The sequence below is a fragment of the Neopelma chrysocephalum genome, unplaced genomic scaffold, assembly GCF_003984885.1.
Source record: "Neopelma chrysocephalum unplaced genomic scaffold, ASM398488v2 Primary Assembly neopelma1_133, whole genome shotgun sequence".
Classification (NCBI taxonomy): Eukaryota; Metazoa; Chordata; class Aves; order Passeriformes; family Pipridae; genus Neopelma; species Neopelma chrysocephalum.
Genome location: NW_020897795.1, coordinates 897,599 through 918,666, shown reverse-complemented (window position 1 = coordinate 918,666; position 21,068 = coordinate 897,599). Strand labels below are relative to the sequence as shown.

The following is a 21,068-nucleotide window of genomic DNA, read 5'->3' as shown; positions in this document are numbered from 1 at the left end:
TCAGAGGGACTGGTCAGCAGGAAGGGTTTCCAGCTGGAGGGGGTGAGAGCATGAAGGCAAAAATGGACGGAAGCTAGAGGTGGTTTGTAAGTTCAGGCCTAATCACCACACAGATATGACTAATAAATTACCACTTTGTTCTTCAGATTCAATTAAAATCACTGAATTAAATTTAGAGAGTAAGCTTATTGGATTGGAAAGACATGGAAGCTGACAAAACACATGCAATACTGAAAGCAGAGAGCAATTTCAGATCTGGCTAAAGAGGTGAAAACAATCTTGGCTATCATATGAGATTTATATATGAGCTTTCCACAATAACTAATTATTGCATGTGAGGGAGTATCCTGCAGTTATACAACATCTCTTTCTGTGGTCCATTTTTCTTACAGTGTCCCTTAAATAAAGGGATCAGATGAGAGTTGGAAACATTTCTTGCCAGCTATTTGGTTCTCTAATGTAAATCAAAGACAGCAAGACAAGAGCCATTATGTCCTGTTTCAGAAATTGCTTGTGATTCCTTTTTATCACTATTATTACTTAAACTAATGAAATGTCTCAGTTCTTTTTTGCATGCACTTGAAGGGGAAAGGACAAGATTAAAAACTCATGTACATCTTTGATCTGCTTGTTTTCATGTTTGCTTTCTCTTATCTATCATAAATAGAAAAGTTCATGACTTATATGGAAATGAGACTAATTTAGTTTTTCAAAGAACAGGAATATCTTGGAGTAAAGGCATACTTTCAAAGGATTCTCCCATTTGAATGCAAGGCATGCTATCAATAACCAATGATATCTCCTAAAAGTTAAGAGGCATTACAATAGTCTAAGGGTTTCAAGTGAGGCTTAGAGATTTACAATCATAAATCTCATAATCTCATTAGCATGGCTGCAACATTCAGTACTGGACTGGAAGGAGTCAAGCATATGAGATGCAGTGGTTTTATGGAAATGGGGATCCTAGTTAAAAAGAAAGGACAGCAGCATGGAAAGCATCACTTATGTGCTCCTGAGAAAGTAAATGACCATAAATGCTAGAGAAAAAAAATTGCAGTAAGTTCTTCTCTCTTAATGTCCTTACTAAACTATCACCTTTGCAAGGAGGAGATCACCCTGTGCCTTGTGCGAAATGAAGCGCATCACTGGGACAAGGTATCGGACACATCTCCTGCCCACATTTAAAATTTGCGGACTCTGTTGTGGGAAGCATCTTCCCAAAACTGCTTCAAAGACTGATGTTTCTATTCAGTGGTCCAAAACTCTCAAAGCCACAGCCAGCAATCTTCCTTCTCAAATAACTGCTCCACATGCCGACAGCCACATACTGAAGATTAATGCAGGATGCATGGAATCCTCCCAAACCCCAATGCAATCGCTACCTGATTTGGATTCCACTGTCCTGCTAAACTAATGAAGCCCACCCAGCTTCAAAATGACTTTGCAGAAAACTTCCTCTTAAAAAGAAGCCAATGGAAAGAAATGACACGGAAGAAATATAGTAAAGAAGCATGGCACTGTAACATCATCCCCTCATCATCTTCCCATCTCACAAACAACAGCAAGAGAACTCTACTATTACTGGTGAAATATGAAATCTGACACACTGACAGAGTTGATTTTTTCTTTTTTGGTTGTTGTTAAGTCTGTGTCCTGGCTGCTACAGCGCTGTGACAGCAAGTCACATTCTGCTGAATTATCTCTGGCACTTGAATATTTTGTGATTTTGACTCTATAATTGTCATATAATTCCAAACTGCTTCTAATTAGCTCTGCAACATGATGTTTCGTGATGCAAACAATTCTCATGGTTTTTTACAAACTCTCTCATCTTCAGGAGGGCTCCAGGAACAAGCTGCTGAGGAAACAGATTGCCTATGCATTTCTTACACAAATCTATCCTCTTCATATCAAAAGGATTATCATCAAGGCAACCACCTACTTCCTGGACATCTTGTTAGGTCAGAAGAAAAAACATTCATCCAAATGAATATTACTACCCATCTTCTACTTCCATATGTACTGTACAGTTGTCTGTGCTAGAGGTACTCTTAAATATTAAATATATTAAAATAAAAACTGATATCTAACCATTTTGTAGCTGGCTCTTTGCTAGCTGCACTCATTGCTTTCTTGATGGATAACTAAATCAGTTCCTTTTGGATTTACTGCTTGCTCAGAAACTTACACTGTGTGCAAGAAAGGAAGTGGACCTGGAAAGGAGGGTCCCCATATATAATAGGACCAGACAAAGGTAGTTATGAGGCTCAACAAAAGGACACATGATGTTTTTCATGAAAGGAAGACATAGTTGCAATGAGTCAGCTTGGAAGAGGCAAAATTGAAGATGATTTAGGGAGACTTACAGTGACCAAGGAAAGATGTTCTGATATCTTGCTTTCATGTAACAGTGCAACACTTCTCCTGCTTGGAGAGAACAGCTTTTTCTGCCAGTCATAGTTTGCAGACACGTTGTCCCATTCTCTCAGCACAGTACCCAGACTACCAACCCACAGGAGGCTGAACTGCCCCGGTAGCAAATTCAGTATCAGCCAAACCTCTGAAGCCCATGCCTGGTACAGGTTAGCAAAGAGATAGGCATAGGTTCTTATTTGACATAGAAAACATAGAGCCTCACAAGCCCTTGTTTTAAAAACTGTGTGACTTTAAATAATTCAGATGACAAAACTAATTTAAACACTTATTTTTAAATAATTTTAACTGAAGTCTAATAAATGAGTCACAGGTTTTCAAGAACAGGGCACTCAGTGTGCACAGTTAAAATTCATCGCACTGTGGAGTAGGAACTGATGGCACAACTTTCTCTCAACAGACCAGCTAGCTCCCCCTTCACCTCTGTTTATCCAAACATTTCAGCCCATGGATACACTTTAGCCTGAACACATCAAATACAAATAGAAAGAAAGCATCTTTTCTAAAGTTACTCAACAATGAAGGTGCTTCCAATCCACGCTAGGCTCTCCAACAAGTAAGCACAACACCTTCATACCAATATATGCAAGCTATAATGCCAAAAGCTTTTGAGTGCAATGACAAAAGAACCTTGCTCCAGCAAAGCCACACAAACAGTTTTTCTTTGTATGTATCTGAATATCCAAGGTATTAATGTAGAAATCTGTGATCCCATCTTTGTGCTACAAGAAAATGTGTTAAAGAAAAAAAAAGGCAGAACTTTACAGGGAACAGGGAGGAACCCTCATGGCAAGGTCAAGGGCAAGATGAGCTCTTCTGAACCACCTACATCATTATATTCCATAGCCAGGACTAAAAGAAACAATACAAACAAGCCACAGCAATGCATTAACACAAATCACTGAGCTTTGTATATTGCTGCCATTTTTCATATGAAAAGAGTTAACAGAAAGATTAGAAGAGATGTCAGACAAAACTGTATGATGAAAGGGCACGAAGACATTCTAGTTTGTCTCATATTATTGTGCAAAAGTGGCCAAAAAAAAAAAATTCTTAGGAGGCATGCTTTCTTATTCTTCTGAAGAACAAAACTAGTAAAATATAAAAGTTATTAAAACCTCTCCACAGGACAACTGCTTGTGCACATGTTAGTCTCATTCAAACCTTGGAAAGAAAACATTGAAAAGAAAATTTGCTTGAACATATAAACCTATCAGTTCCAAACCTCATATTACCTGACTGAGCTTCTTATTTTGCTGAGTTTTATGTTTATGTATCTCTATTTAGATTGCTAATCTGCCTGTATAATTACTTGATTGAAAGCACACTTACACACACAAATTAGGCAGCCATGTGCTTTTGCAGACAAAGCATCTAAAAATTACAACAGCCGTTACAGTCACAGCGAATCTGCTGCCAATGATGTTCAAAATCCAGCTGGGATAGTCTCATTCTTGCTATCCAAAATTTCAGACCATATATTTAAAAGGAAAATATATTCTTTCTGTCTGTAAATACAGAGCAGCTGCACTCTATCTCAGAGGATGCCTGAATTTCAATGGGGGAGGGCAAGGGATTCCTATAATCAAGTATATGTTACTGAGTGTGTGGCTGCACTTTACAAGATGATTATTAACACTCTCAGCTTCACCTTTTCTGCAGAATAAGCAAGGTAACCCTCCTGGCCCTGAAAGTAATTTATTGAGGGTTCAGAAACCTCTCTGAATTATAGTGCATTTTTTCCCTGCATTAAAATGGTTATCTCCTCAGATTTCATACACTGATAACATTTTCTAGTGTACCATTAGAATGAAATGTAGAAGCCTCGGCTTTCCAGTTCTGCTGATGCTGAGATAGTTGTATCCAGACAAGAACAGATTAAATTTATTATTATCATTGCTATTATTATTCTCTGCTGAACTACCATAAAGATGGACAGTGCTTTATAAATTCAGGGCTCAGGACTCAAGGCTCATTCCCACTGCTGACTTCTCTCCAGCCCTATAGGCTTTGTATCACTTTCAAGGAGTTTGGACAAGATGCCAAAACCAATAGCAATAATAACATTTAATAACATTAGTGGCTAACACTACAGCACTTACATGTTCAGTGATCATTGTCAAATGAAGAGGCACACGTTTGCCTTTCAAACCCAAGACCCTTCTAAAGAAGTATGAAAATGAAAACACATTCTGTTCTTTCTGCACTGATCGTGAACCATTATTTCACACACAGACATTCACATATCTCTGCCTATTTTAGTCATCATTGTAATCTCAAGGGTTGTTGGTTATATACATTGCTGTGTCACTTGGCTATATATACCAAAACAAGCTTTTCATGAATAAACATCATCAACTTTCTGTCTATTTCTTGTGTGTTTGGCATGGGAAAAAACCCCATAATATATATATATTATAAATTTTTTTCCTGAATCCCACCCCTATGGACAGAAGTCTTGGCTTTTCCCAGACACAGAAGTTTTTATATCTCTATTTTCACTTTCCTGGGTTTTTTTTGTTTTGGTTTGTCTGTTTTTCCACACATTCATAACTTCCTCAACTTTTACCCCCTGGGGATCTTTTGGAAACACAAAACAGTGACTCCAGCCCTGCTCACCTGATTTCGGTCTCTGGCATTTGCGTAGCGGAACCTCTGGATGTAATAGAAGACCAGCCACGCCAGCGAGATGATCATCAGCACAATGAAAGAGATGGAGACGAACACCACAGAGGTCCGGCTGACGTACTTCTGCAGGTTGCGCGTCCCGATGGTTATGTACATCATCACAGTAATGTTCCTCTCCAGGAGGCTCACTATCTCTTTTCCTTTGGGTTCAGGAATCATTATTGCTACAACATCTTCTAAACCTATCAGACAGAAGAGAAAAGGAACCTTTAAGTAAAACAAGGGATCACCAAAAGGCAATCATAGAGTCACAGAATATCCTTGAGTTGGAAGGGACCCACAAAGATCATTGAAGTCCAACTCTTGGCCCTGCACAGGACCAACCCAAGAATTCCACCCGGTACATGAGAGTGTTGCCCCAACACTTCTTAAACTCTGTCAGGCTTGGTGCTGTAACCACTTCCCTGGGGAGCCTGTTCCAGTGCCCAACCACCCTCTAGGTAAAGAACCTTTTTCTAATATCTAACCTAAATCATCCCGACACAACTTCATGCTATACCCTCAGATCCTGTCATCGGTCACCAGAGAAAAGAGATCAGTGCCTGCCCTTCTGTTTTGCCTTGTGAGGAAGTTGTAACTGCAGTGAGGTTTCCCCTCAGTCTTCTCTTCTCCAGGTTGAACAGACCAATTGACCTCAGCTGCTCCTCACACGGCTTCTCCTCAAGGCCCTTCACCATCCTTGTTTCTCTCCTTTGGACACTCTCTAAGAGCTTAATACCTTTCTTATATCGTGGTGCCCAAAACCACCACAATATCCAAGGTGAGGTGGCCCCAGTGCAGAGCAGAGCAGGACAATCCCCTCCCTTGACCAGCTGGTGATGCTTTGCCTGATGCCCCTCCGGACACGGTTGGCCCTCCTGGCTGCCAGGGCACTGCTGACTCATATTCAACTTGCCAGCGACCAGGACCCTCAGGTCTCTTGCTGTGGTGCTGCTTTCCAGCCTCTCGTTCCCCAGTCTATATACACAGTCAGGGTTGCCCCATCCCAGGCAGAGTCTGCCACCTGCATTTGTTAAACTTCATACAGTTGGTGGTTGCCTGGACCTCTAACTTGTCTAAATTTGTCAAAACAGTAACAAGAAAGCTGTGCTTTCTTCTGCTCTCCCCTCGTGCTTACCAAGAAGGAAGTCAGAAGATGGATCTGGTGAAGGTTTCAATCTAGACTATTACACAGCGTGTTTCTATACACTAGTCTTGGTGAGATAACTAAAATGTGTTTTATGGGTTGACATAAACACAGATTTCTAGCACTACTGAGGCTTATCAAGATGATAATGCTGTAAACACTGCAGAAAGGGAGCTGTGCTGCATCCAACATTCCATACACATTTATCACAGGCCACTTTGCAGGGTCATGAGTCTGTCAGAGAAGCCCCTCCAAGCTCTGCATTCAGATCAGAAATACTTTCAATCACAGATTCCCACATGGTTTCACAACCTGAGCACACCAAAGCATCACTGCCCTTGCCCCAGGCTGGCAACAGCAGAAAGCTGCAGGGGCAAAAGAAGCTCATCATGTCCCCAGCAGCTCCCAACAGCCCAAGCCCATGCAGACATTTGAGAGCCCTTGCTGGGAGCTGGACTCTCCAACTGATACAAGTTTAAAGTCAAGAGCACTGTTTAATTCCACAAAAAAAAAATGCTATTGCAGCCCAGATAAGCCTCTGACACAGTTTGCAGCATGGCCCCACAAGGATGCAAGTCAGCGCAGCTGAGGCAGCAAAATCCCACTAATGGGATGAAGCGAGGACTTCCTACAGTCTTGCCAAGCCTTCTAAAGCCATGACCCTGTGAACAGGGCCCTCCACCAATCTGTCCTCGACTCTGCACCAGTTTTCCTTTCCATACAGCGCTGTTTGACTTTACTTGCATCACACATTGCTGAAACAATTTTCTTTTCATAATTTTATGTCCCCTGTGTCCATGAAATATATGGCATGAAATGATTTGGGATTCAGCAGGTCGTTAAATGCTTTTTCTGGCCTTACAAATAAACTATCTCTACTTTATGGTTTAATATTAGGGATATTCTGTTCTTTTACTTCATGAAACAAGCATGTAGACTATTTTTACACCTAACTGTGTTTTGCAATAGTCAAATCCTGAATTGCACTGAGCATCTAAGGACAAATAGGATGTATTGTAATGTAGAAACCTGCTAGAAACAACAGCATATTAACTGATCACAAACTGGCACTTAGCTACAAACTGGGGGTGTCTGAAGTTAGGGTGATGCTGGGGTGGGATTTCAGAATTTCAGCTGAAATTCCAGGAAATCAGCCAGCATGTTGTTAATCCCATGGCTATCTGTATTTTGAGTGTGGCAGGAGGAGAAAGCTCTGCCTGTGTCGGGTCATTTGTGGAGGTGGTAAGGGATCACTCAGCCACAAATGGAGGTGTGAGAGGGAGACCTGCATTTCCAGCAGCATCCCCCTCCCTCCAAGCTGGTATCCAACATGAGCTTCACCAGGGCAGCACTGTGTTCTAGTCTTCATGGCCCAGCTCACACATTCTTCACTAAAACCCCTGTGAGGTAGAAATCAGATTTTCAAATGTATTTGGATGCTATAGATCAGGAGGTGTTTAGCAGGACTTAGGATATACAAGCAGACAGGGGTGGTGTTCAGCAGAAAACACTAATTGTGGGGAAAACTACAAAACTCTGTTGGGTGCCAGGAGGTACTGAAATAGCCGTGACAGACTGCTGCTACTCACACACCAAACCTGCTGCAAAGCTGGGAACTGAACCCTCCTCTCTCAAGTCTTGGAGTAGAAGTGCAAACACCACCACTCTTCCTCTTGTGAGACCTTCCACGGTAACACTTTCCTGATTATGAACAGGTCTGTCAGTGAATAGGGAGAAATCAATAGTCTGGCCAAGTCAAGAGTTTTAGATATTCACGGTCAGAAACTTAACCTTTCTGCTGATAATTTTGCATAAAGCCTTAATAATTCTCAGCTATTTACCTTTATTTTTTTTCTAGCAAGAGCCCACCTTTACAGTGGCTTTGCAACTCTTCTGATCCCTGTTTATTACAAAAGGCTAATGCAAACATTACCCTAACAGCCTAGGGAGAATTTGCCAAGTCTCAAAGTGGCTGAGAAGGGCACTGGTGCCACGCCAGTAATTTTCCTGCAGTCAATAAGACAAATTGTCTGGAGCAGTGCTTAGCTGTCCACATGGGTTCCTTTGTTCTTTTCCCTTCTTCAAAGGAAATAAAAATTTTAAGTTCACCCTACAAGAATACAAAAGCAACAACCTCACACATAGCCAAAAAGAAACCACAGGGGAAAATTCTGCAGTCAAAAATACTGAAATGAATTTAATCAACTGTTCTCAAAACCCATCATTCAGACCCACTGACTTGTCCAGTACAGACCTTTAACATCATCTTCAATACAATTTGGCACACTGTATGAATATTATCTGATAGCCTTTAAAAATGGAGACACAGAAAAACCCATTTTCAGTAGAAAATAGAGGTACTATCTTAACTGTTTAATTATCTCAAGTCTGCATTTCTTGAAAAACTTTAACAACATGTGTAATTGTGTTTAATTATGGTTAATATAGCTTTAATATATTTCTGGAGATATGAGATGCTGAAAGTAAATAATCATATTCATTTGCTCAATTCTGAAATTGGTATTTTTGTAATACTAAAACAAGCACCCCACAGTAACGTCCTATCTTTGTTTAAGAGCAAAGTAATTACAAAGAGGGAGAAAAAACTGTGTGATCTCCTGCACAGATTTAACCTCATTCCTGTTTTTCATCACCTGCCCTTTCTGATTAAGCAACAGTGCAGCTTTCTGGCTTTAGTTCATGGTGGAAACATAACTGGCTCTGAACAGGAGTGCAGCCACACGCCTCCCTTCTCTGCTCTGTCCTCCTGACCTCTGACAGGGAGTGGGCCTCCCAGCCTCTGCCACCTTGAGCTCAGGGCCTTTTAAGATCCTTTAAAACACACAGGACACTAAGTAAATTGCCATGGATATATACTAAATAAAACTGCATTTCGAAATGCAAAGCAGAAGACACGGTCATTGCAAGAAGAAAGCAGCTGCTTTTACTTATTGGAGTATATCAATGTCAGGCATTTTAGAGAATATAGAGAATGCTATTTATCAATCATATCACTAAACTATGTTTTTAATCTCATTTATGCTCAATATTGGGATGAAAAGAAATTAAAAAAAAGTAATAGATTTCTCTTTCCTTCCTTATACAACAAAATGTTTGTATTTTCTCAGTTTCATACGAGAAGCTCTAACATACTTTAAAAGCATACAAATTAAAGAAGGGAAATAATGTCATGATACATCAGTGTTAGAGATTCATTTTTATGCCCAAGTACACATTTGCTCAACAGAGTCCAAAAAGAGAAAGATCTGGTAACATGTACTGATGATTCTCTGGCGAGTTAAATGCTACCGATGCCTTTCATTAAACACACCCATAGTGCGAACTGCATTTTGTGGCCCTCTGGTTCCCTAACACATTTCTTTTCTTTTTCTGGCCAACATTAATGCAGAGTTTGACATGAATTTTTAAGCAGCTGTCAAGATGAATCAGAGATTCATAAATCAAAGGTATTCAGGCTGCAGTGAATGGATTTTTTTTCTTTTCTTCTTTTTTTGGCTTAAGAAACATTTAACATATCAGTGCTCCCTCCTTATGAGCCAATAACCAAATAAGTAAGGTAGAACCTACAGGCATTTGGGATGATTTGAGTCACTTTAACTTGTTGAAGTGTATTTGCCTAATCAAATATTTCTGGATGGAGAAACTGTGCTGCCAGTCTTCAGGCAGCTATTCCACTTCTGGGTTCTGCATCCAGGGCCATTGGCATATCCATTAATGGGTGCAGAACAGGTCCTGCCGTTGCTGGCTCCAGAGGGGCCAGGCTGGAGAGCTGTGTCCAGGCTCGGCTTGTTTCCCAGTCACTGGCCCAAACATGTGGCTCTGTGGCTCATCTGCGGGTGGCACAAGAGCTGCACCAAGATGTGGCTACTTTGTTCACTTACAAAAAGTGGCTCTGGAATTAATAGGGGAGATGGACAGCAAGACTACAGCAGGTGTCAGCCATCCTCTGACACAGCAATGAAATCAGAGGGCTTTCAACAGCTATAGATGTGCACTTTGGAAAAAGACCTGGAAGACTCTCTCCAAACCTTCCCTCTCCACACAGTACTTGGCTATGGAAATATGTGTCAGCTGGTATTGCTTTTATGCAAAATTTGCAAACTTCAAGGGTAACAATCTATTCCCTGGTGAGAGAGAAAAATACTTTAGTTCAATAATGGTGGCTTTTTTTACAAGAAATGAACAGATTTTACATCCAGAAGATGTACATAAATTCTACACCTTGGCTGCAGGATGTGCTTACAAACTTGTGATATTTCTTGATTCTGTTCTGGGAGTTTCAAGGATGACACTGAACACAGTCCTCTCCTCATTAGCAGTCAGGCCCAGCAGTAGTGGGTTGCTGCTTTTATCTTTTGTCAGTTTTTGATGGAGGCTCTAAAAAGTGATGTTTCTGACACATCTTAGAACAGACAGTTTAATTCCTCACGCTTGGCAACAGCCAGAACTCAGTCAGAGAAATTCAGTGAATTATTTGAATAGAATTCCAATTTGAGAGGCATATAGAGTCTTCTCTAAGATATCACATCAAGATATAAATGAAGATTTCTCTTATGTTGTAGATGAAAATCAAGCACTAAAGCGCTTCCTTTTCGAGATTTTGTAAGTGAAAATTCAAACAGTATTTTAGAGTTCAGAAATTGTCCTGAGAGTGTTCAGTCCTGCTCAGACCCCAGAAACAGAAACCTTGCAGGAAGGTTCAAGAATCTAAGCAATTCTTCTTTTATTTCTTGAAGAAATAATTTCATTTTTAAGAATCTACTTCAGTAACCAGCAGCTACTGTAAGAAAGCAAAACAAACACAGATCTGAATGATTTGACATCCCACCCATGCCCAGCTCCAGATCCTCAACTCCAGGCTCAGCCTGTGGTCCGTGGGTGCTGCCAGCAGCGGTGGTGGTGCTTCCTGTGAGCTCAGCAGCACTTGCTCTGCACAAGGACTCACTGTGCTGCCAACTATGCCAGTGCTCTCCTGCTGTAGCTCCTGTTGCTTTCTGCATCCCTGTGAATGGATTTTATGCTATGATCTGGATGATGGGTAACATTTCAAAGTTAATTCGGAGCAGAGCACAGATATTTTTTAGAGAATATTCCCCCCCCCCCACCTCCAGAACAGCAGCTCAGTTGAAAAATTATTACTGAAGAGAATGAAAAGGAGTCCATGGTGACGGTGCTGTAGTTGTGATTGTCTAAGCTATAGCTAAGAATGGTCTGTTTGGTTGTTAGAAGATACTCCCTTTTACTACAGATCTTGTTGTCTTTGAAAACAGTATTCCTTTATAATCGCGTCTGATTTCTTTACAATGAAGTTACATGGGAAATGGAATGTAGGTTAATCAGATGGCATTTCAATTGAATTTTAATACTGTATCAATTGTTCTATCATTGAATAATAGAATCGTAGAGTGGTTTGGGTTGGAATTATGTGAAAGATCACATAGTTCCAACTCCCAGGCTTGCCATTCACTATATAAGGTTCCTCAGGGCCCCATCCAACCTGGCTTTGAACTACTATTTTCATAGTTGCAACAAGGGTTCCAAGTCTTTAAGACCATCCACTGAGAGTTCAATCTCAGTTCTTCTATTCCATATGGTGCAATTATAAATTGATCAGAATATCAGCTGATACCTGGTTTTCTCCTTAAAAAACCAACCAAACAACATAGGCTGATTACATTTTTATGAACTCAAAAATTACAGTTGAAAATCAAAGTAATATTTTAGAAAACCTGATTTCTGAGCTTCATCCATTTCAGGGAAGAAGGAGCATAACAGTGTTTAAACAACATCCTAGACACTTATGTAGGCAAACTGGGAAGCATTACAGCAAGAAATCAAACTGGGTAAAAGGAGTGTTCCCTCTTCTCTAGTGGGCACTTGCAGCATTGGTCTCAAATTGAAGTATCAATAAATGATACTACTGAAAAAAAAATGGCAAGGAAAGAGCAATACACAGTAAGTGACAGTAATACATAGTCAACACATCACGTATCACAGGTGAAGTGACTACAGTGTCATCTATAATCTTTTGCACAAACTGTCTCAATGCCAGAGGACTAGAAAGGACCCCAATTGCTAATGTGTTTTCATAACAGATATGGGCAGCTATAGATCAGGTTGTCCAAAGTTTTTCAGTGAGGTTCCTCAATTAAGACTCTTAAGCCAAAAAGGCAGCTCTGAATAAAATAGGAAGGGCGTTACATGAGAAAATAAGTGATTAAAACACAGGATCTAGGTGTTCAAAACATCAGAGAGCAATAAGGATGAAAAACACCCAGGGACCACACACTGCTGAAGGCTGGGATAGCCATTCTGGGGAGGCAGGATTAAATGTTCACCCTGTGCTTATTCTCTTCTCCAAACAACTGCTGTTTGCCATTATGAGAAAAACCCAACTGGGACAGATGGACTTCTGGTCTCCAAGCATAGATTTGTTTTGACACTAACTGGAAACTGAAAGTTTCGATTCCCCTGGAGAGAATAAGGGTTAAGTGAAGTCATGACACCAAAACAACAGGTCTGATTATGCCAAAAAGTCCCTCTATGAGCCAGATGGGAAAATCATACCTATTTCTGTGACTAGTGATGAACAAGAAAGGACTGGGGCTGAGACAGTTGGTGCCTCTTGCTTCTGAAAGCCCCAGTGAGGGTTTGACCCAAGGCAGAAGGGTCCTTGCACCTCCAGTGTGGAGGCAGGAGGGTGGGTTGGTGGCTCAGAGCTCTGCATCATATTTGTGAGCATCAAGTGTTCAGGTTCCACCACGGGAGTGTGAACACAGTGTAAAGCAGAGGAAAGCAAGATGTGATGTGTTCCTGCTGACCTCAAGAGACAGACTGCATTATCCATCACCCCCTGCGCTGAACATCACACCTGGGTCCTGCAGATGGGCCCATCCACCTCTTCTCTCAGTGCCCGTTCCAGGAAGGTATTACTGTCACCAAGGGCGAGGGATTGGTGGGGTTGTGGGCAGGATTTCACCCTACAGTGTGGAAAGGCTGCAGAGCAGGATGCAGAAATCTTTGCCCACCCAGTTCTGGAACCCACAGGCACTGCCAGCCCCTAGGTACCCCCACACAGCAGCCCCTCTGCCCTTGCACCCTGTGAGGTGAAGGAGGAGAGCTGCCAGCAAAAAAGGAAAGTAGGAATGTGACCGTTCTCTGTTCCCACTGCTAAAACTGAGACACACCAGGCACACAGAGCTAATCCTCTTCCAGGGTGTCCAGCCTGAGAGGAAAAAAAAAATGCAGGGGAAGGCCAGAAGCAAAGACAGCATAGCAGCACATAGCCCTGTGCTTGTAGATATCAAGCTACTAAAGTTATCAGAACACAAGATTTCACCATATACTCTTTTTTTTCTTAACTGTAGAGCCCTTGCTTGGCAATGACGTAGGTGCTTTCATCTCCTCCCACCCACATTTCCAAATTGTTTTCTTTCTCTGTTATAAAGCAGAGAGATACTTCCTTCAACTCACCCTCTCCCTCATTTCCCGCTTCTCCTTGGCACCGTTAGCACTCGCCTTGGTCCTCTGCCCATCTTCCAAAACATTTAACTATAAATCAGTTTTCCTTTAAAAGGCAAATGAGGCAGCCATGGAGAGAGGAGTGACACCTTTTCCCTACAGGACTTTTCCCACTTGCAAAAGAAGGAAATTCTTTTATGCAAACTAGGTTTTTTTTCTTTAGACAACGTTATTGTCATGAAATGCATTTCATTGCAGAAGCACAAATATCTACTAGGATAATTGACATGTAGAGAAAAAAGATGTACTCATGTGAACGACTGACTACAATATTTAAGTAAGGGATATAACATATTGCTATTCTATCCTGAAATGGACAACAACAACCTCCAGCAGAGCTGTTCTTGGTTCACTTCTTTTGATGCTAAAACCAGGAGAGGCAAGATGCGTCTGACTGTGATCTTTTCTGTGAAAAGCAGCTTCAGCCACTGTTTATCACTGCTTAGGGACAAAGAAATTTCTGTTCATGTTTTTGTAATCAATGCTGATCTCGCAAAGGCTGGAAGAGCTCAGAACATATTGACTTTCTCTAAATTTTACGCAGCAACTGCAGCAAAGGAAAAAGAAGTAAACAGCTACAAAGCTCAGAAAATCAAATTCAGCATGATAGTTGCATCTTTGCTGGGCTTCTTTCCCACAGTGTCAGCTCATCAGTCTGCCGAACTAACCAATTCTAATGAAGCAACATAGTGATACTTATTCACACAATTACAGAAAACAGGTGGTTCCATGAGAGGTTTTCTCAGACCCCAACTCAACCCAAGGCATAAATTTTCAAGACTCTGTTAGCTTAACCAGGATAGTACTTCATTATAACTGCTGATCCTTTGTACTGAGTACTGCTCTAGAAATTTCCCTTGATTTCTAAACCATATATATACTGCTGGTAGCTTCTGCCACTTGTTCTCTTTTCTGGACTTTTCACTGGGATGCTTTATGATTTTTTTCATGTAGGAGGTGGCCACCCAGACTCCTTCATGCAGGCCTTACAGCTCAGATATGCTCCAACTAAGAGCAAAATATGCTACAGGGATAATTTATTAGTAAAATACAACCTTTTCAGAGTTGTGGCAAAACACACCCACTGCCTAAAGCAGAAGCTGCTTTGCTATCTTCAGTGGAATTGTGCCAAAAGAAAACATGTCTTAAATAGTATCTTATGCAGTCAGGAGAGAGTACAATGCAAACACAAACCAGTGACTGTGCCTGGTGCTCTTAGAATGGGAGTGAATATGTACAGTTTCAGGGACCTGAAATTCCTCCTTCCAAACTCTAATCCCACTCCTTGACAAAACATGAACATGTTCATTTGAAGTGCAACCGACAAGTGTGCAAAGATGCATGGAATCCTCAAAGATAAAAGGAGGGGAAACAAATGGCACTGTAGGTAACTGAAGCTGTTGCTTGCATAATTAAATAACATACATGGAATTATGACCTGCTAATAGAGTTACGTGCTGTTTGTGTTTAGCAAACTTCACAGACAAAGGATATTGGGAACACATAGAAAATTAGGAAGTAAGCATGAGACTACACACAGAAAAAATGCTGCAAGTATTATGCAGATTAATCATTATTATTAAATGCATTATTGTGCAGTTTTTAATCTAAACTTAGAGACAGAATCAGTGATTTTTTTTCATGTACTGACAAATCCTGCACATTTACTCATAATATGAAAGAAAGTGTTAAAAAATATTAGTGCCATATGCAAAATAAACAACGTTTGACCCTGAAGAGTAAAGAATCATTAGGAACTTTCCAAGCTATTAAAACACGAAAAAAAGAGAGGGAGAGAAGGACATGCATGCCGAAATACGATTTCAACTGAAATGCCCAAGTTCCAAAATGATGTTTCAAACACTTTTAACACAGCTTTTAAGCAGCCTTTTAAGCCCATGAGGCTTAATCTACAACTCTGGTTGAAGACTCTTCACTGAAGGAAATGAACAGGGACCAGATGGGGGTTTCTTAATCACTGTTCTCATCACCGGTCCCTAACACTCGAACTACATCAGTCAGTTCCAGGAGCAAGTCCAACCAGTTTCAAAGGTGCTGCAGCTTCCACACTGACCCAAGGATGGGATACCACAGGCTGCAGAATGGAGAAAAGGGTGACGCTTGCTGCTTGGAGAGGCAGCACTGTGCACATCCTCCTCCTGCACCATCAAACCTGGCAGTCAGAGAAGCCTTACAGGGCATCTGTTTTTCTCCAGAGGAGATGAATGAAAATCCCCAAACCAGGAGATTAAGACAACTCTGGCTGAAGCCACACACAACTCTGGTGGCTCTGCGTGGGCTGGAATGGTTTGTGGTTCAAAAAGCACAGACAACTGAAAGAGTAAAGAGCTAGGAAACAGCACAGCACATCTGGTGTGGTTTTAAGCCACATTGCTGGGCATGCTCCAGTTCAAGTGACCCTGAATTAGCTGGGCAAGAAACAGGTTCAGAGCAGCAATGTGGAAACTTTGTAAAATTACTTCAGGGAATTTCCTCCTTCCTTACTCAGGTAAAATTTTGCCAGAGATGCAAAAACACTAACTGCTTTTATCACTCTGTGCAGGGGGATGGGACTAAAAATCACTGATAAGAACAACGAATTAAAATGGAGCAAAAGAAAGAAAAGAGGGGAAAAAATGGTAAAAAAAAAACCCACAAAAAACCAAAAGGACAAATAAGCTGAATCTCAGGCAGTAGGCAAGGAACACACCAGCATAATGAAATAATCCAAATATGAGGCAGAGTATCAATGACACACTTCCAAACCCTCCAACACTGAGCATCCCTCAGTGCCATTAGATTTTTATGAGCGTTTTCTAGACCTCTAAAATATGTGCCGTTAGTCATCTCTTTTCCAAGTTGAGTGACCCCTGCCTTACTCAGCCCTTCCTCATATGGAAGCCATTCCATATCTTTGAAGATACTTTTCCATACAGAGGTTGGATAAGTTTGATGATTAGGGTTTGATTAGATTATTAGTAGCATGTTTGCAAACATTTTTTCTAGTTGCTGCCATCTTAAAGACTTTTGCAGGAAGAAAAAAGGCTTCAGTCATTCGTGCTCACTGTAAGTTGTGGCCACAAGCCTGAAACACCTTATTTGTCACCTCCTGTTATTGTCACAGGGATGACTGAGGCCACAAGCAAAAGCAGCAGTCGAGTTTTCATGTGGCATTAGCCCTCATTTGTCTTTAATCAGTGGTAACAAAATTATTCAGAAAACTACAAAGGAATATTGGAATTAGTTCAAGTAACCCTTTTCTTTATGCCTTCCCAGCTCTTGGAAAAACATACACTCCACCAACAGCCCCACATCTTCCCTGCAAAGCAGGCAACCAGCACCACATGCCTCCCTGGTCAGGGGGGGATGAGAAAGAAGTCACCCTCTGCATGCTGAGGCAAGAGAAGTAGAGGAAGGAAAGAAAGGGAATCATGCAGCTCAGTGTCAGCTGTTTCCCCCCAGATGTCACCCAACTCAGTCACAAAAGGTTTTTTCACTGCTCCCAGCCTGGTCAAGGCCATACTCCAACTAGAGGGGCATGTTTGTAGCCTCTGTGTATGAGGCTATTTAACCCCCAAATGCCAGTGACTCTCTGAATTAAACAAAGAAACAAAAATCAAGCAAATACCTCAAAATAGGGGGGGCCCTGTCCTAGTTCATTTTACCTCAGACATAAAAAGGAATAATAAAGTCTCTCTTGTTTTTGTTGGAGAAATCTTGTTTGCTCAAGAGCCTTGTCAGGAAAACCTCCCATCCTAAGGATGGGACAGAGCTGCTCAATCTTTGGCCTTCATTTTCGCACATTGTGGTCACAGGCTGCTTAAAACTGGGGTCCTATTCTATACACTGAAAGAAAAAAAGGCAATATCAGCATAAATCAGACAAAAATCAGGGCAAAAATGTATTATTTGGGTAATAAAGTTTATCTCCTTTCTCAAAAAATCAAGTTTTTTTTTATTAGTCTCTAACACTGTCAGCTTTGCAATTCTCCAGCTGTCCCTACAATCCCTTAGGGTAAACAACACTTAAAATGTCTAATTAAAAAAAAAAAAAGAATCAGGCAGAAGATAGATGTCAGGTCTTTCCTATATGATGAGCACACTGACATAGCTAAATAACCTCCATGAATGCAGACAGGTCAAAATAATTTTTAAGCATATCAACTTCACAGAAAGTGAGAGCTTGTAGAGTAAAATATAACTACCTGGGCCTCTCTTCACGTCATGGAAAAGGTCTGGGAAGCAATAAACTCCTTTTTAACTATGGTGTCAGGGTTAGTTACACACAAAATTTAGCAACAGGCAGGTATAAATGATAAAAGCAAGACAGAATAACAAGAACAAAGACAGAATTAAGAACAATTGAGACAAAATTGAGAACAAGCCACCTAAAAATGCTGGTTTGGAGTGGCGAGGGGTTTGCTTAGCTAGATTTTTGTTTTGTTCGGGGTTTCTTTTGCCCAAGTGAGCTGTCTTGGTGTTAGCTAATATTCCTCTGAATGATTGATTCAACTGTCAGCTCCACAGTCTAGTGCAATGATGATTTAACCTTGTCTGCTGCTGTTCAGTCTAAGTAAATAACCAACCTGAGTCCTGCCTCATATAGCAAAAGAATGTGTGGCAGCAGCTAAAATTCTCTCTTTACCATCACAGCCACTGAGCTCCCTCTCTTATCCAGTCTTTAGCAGACCCAGCAAGCTGACCTAACCTGGCTGGCACCATGGATTGTGGTGAGGCACTGGCACAGGTTGCCCAGAGAAGTTGTGTATGCCCCATTCCTGGAAGTGCTCAGGGCCAGGTTGGATGGGGGTCTGAGCAACCTGGTCTAGTATAAAATAACCCTTACCTATAGCAGGAGGGTTGTAACTAGATGATCCTGATCCTTAAGGCTCTTTCCAACCCAAATCATTCTGCGATTCTATGATCTTTTTGGATTTGACCCTTTCTAGAAACAATTGGTTCTGATCCCACTGAAAGGTTGGATATTATTCTCTGCAGCTGTAACATCATCATCTTCTCTCTCCAGTGGCTGTAATGGTGGTAAATATTACCAGCTGAGAGTGGGGCAAGGTGTCCAAGTCACAAAGAAAAAGCAAGAGCAGAGCTGGGAACGTGGCTCTGGTTTCCCCAACTCACCCACGCTCTAGTCTACAAGTCCCACTTTCTGGCTCCACTCAACACAGAATAAGGAATATTTTCTGATACATTTGTTCTTACATTTGCTTTGTGTAACTCCCAACACCTACCTAGTAATGTTCCTCTAGAAAATCCAGCCCAATCATTTACCACTACAGAGGCTGCTTCCTACAAGAAATAGCGCAACAAAGCTGAGTTGAATGGCAGGGGAGGGTTGCCAGGGATCACCTGCGGCAATACACATTTCCTAACGCACTCCTACAAGCAAAGTGGTGTTTCTAGGAACAAGGAAGCCAAACTAGGCAAACAAATAAGCATGGCAAAAAGAAAAAAACAAAGGAAAAAAAAAGGAAAAAAAAAAGAGACTGAAAACTGGAAAGTCTGACAGAATAGCCAACCAAAACAAAAAGTGCCATATGAGGGTAGAGTTCAAGGGTAACCTTGTGGCAAAGAAAAGTACAATCCTGGGATTTATAAACAGGAAACAATGAGCAGAAGCAAAGAGTGACTGAGAGGAACAGCAAAATAACACAAATGCTTGTGGCTATGGAGAAAGCATTTCGGGGAGACCTGCAGCATTTCAGGAGCTTTATTGAAAACAGAACCAGGAGGTGACATTATATGCATACACACATATATCTACATCTACACATACATATGTACACATGCTCTGAATAAGAGGGCCTTTGTCTACATGGGAAAAGGCATAGCTAGAATCAACAGCTGGAGTCTTAAGGTAGTCTTTTCAAAGTAGAAATAAATCACAAATGAACCACAGATTTTTAAACTGTGAGGGTGATTAGACAGGGAAAAATCATTTTTTGGGAGGAGCTTGCTGACTGAAATTTGAATTATCCTTTAGTAAACAGATGAGATTAGAAAAATGCAAAAAATCACTCTGTTATTTCTTACATGGGCACCCCAGCTTCCCTGAAGCTCTCTGTGAAACAGAGATGGTAAACTTACCTGGTCTAATTTCAAGCACATTTTGCTATTATGAGAACAAAATTTTACAAAATATGAACTTTCTTGGATTTCTTTCCACATGGGCAGACGTCCAACCAAGGGTTCACAAGGACGTTTACGTGCGGGTGTTTATTTAGCTCAATCACCAACACCGGCCTTGGCAACTGTAACTCCCATTTGCATTTGGGCTTAAAGTAACCTGAGTGATGAAATGAGATTATTTGATGGGAAGTTCAAGATCACCAGATGCTGGCAGTTCACACATGACAGTCTCACTAACAAATTCCTTAACGTCTATTATCGAGCCGGTCACCTTTGGCTCCGGGAGGGAGACCAGAGAGGCACCACGAGCTGCACACCACAAAACACACATGATCTTTCATAAGGTGATGTTCCAACTTGAGCTCAGCCCAGAAAGCCTAATTCAAAACAAGAAACAGAAGAAACAAAAACATGCGGGGAAAAAAAAAAGAAAAACTCCACAAATGAAACACAGAAGTGTTTCTTCAGGCTTCAACCAGACGACTGAACTGTGTGAACCCAGAAGTAGCTGGCACTGCTCACCAAACCTCAAGCTCTGCAAGATACACCCACCCTTAGCTAAAACTACACATCAAACCTGAAAATGTTTTGAATATGCAGGCCTTCTCACAGCTAAAAAAAAAAAAAAAGAAAAAAGAAAAATAATCCTCAACAGCATGTGAAAGTCTAAATCCCTTGGAGAAAAATATTTATACTTCTATAGAGTCACAGTGTTTATCTTTCCTGATTTCACAAGGAGAAAGTCACTGGAATGCTTTTTGATGCAATACAGAGAAACAATTATTCTCCAAGACCTTACAGTTATAAAATCTATGTGGAACTTGGATATGCAGCTTCTCTTAAAAATCCTTTTAATGCACACCTTGCTATAACAGTAATATAAACACCCCAGAAGTGCATTTACATTATACAAAAAGCAAATGCCTTATAAACCTTATTTTCCCACCTTACAATCACGTAGGAAAGGTCTGTGCTTCTATTCAGATGTCACACCTTTTCTCCTTAAAGCCAATTCTCCCCACAACAAAATGAAAGCTAAATCCCCCACTGCCTAAAAACTATGCAGAACTGGACATTTTGTATGTAAAGTCAGCTATGGAAAGCCTACTGAAGAGAAAGAAAAATATCTACCACCA

General features: G+C 41.0%; 1 protein-coding gene across 1 annotated transcript in view; it reads right to left on the bottom strand.

Annotated features, from left to right (window-relative positions):
• RNF150 (ring finger protein 150) overlaps positions 1–21,068 on the bottom strand; it is a 116,615-nt gene that overhangs the window by 42,653 nt on the left and 52,894 nt on the right. Inside the window, exon 2 of the mRNA XM_027698849.1 lies at positions 5,053–5,303. Within this exon, the coding sequence (XP_027554650.1) occupies positions 5,053–5,303 (251 nt within the window). The remainder of the gene's footprint in view (positions 1–5,052; positions 5,304–21,068) is intronic.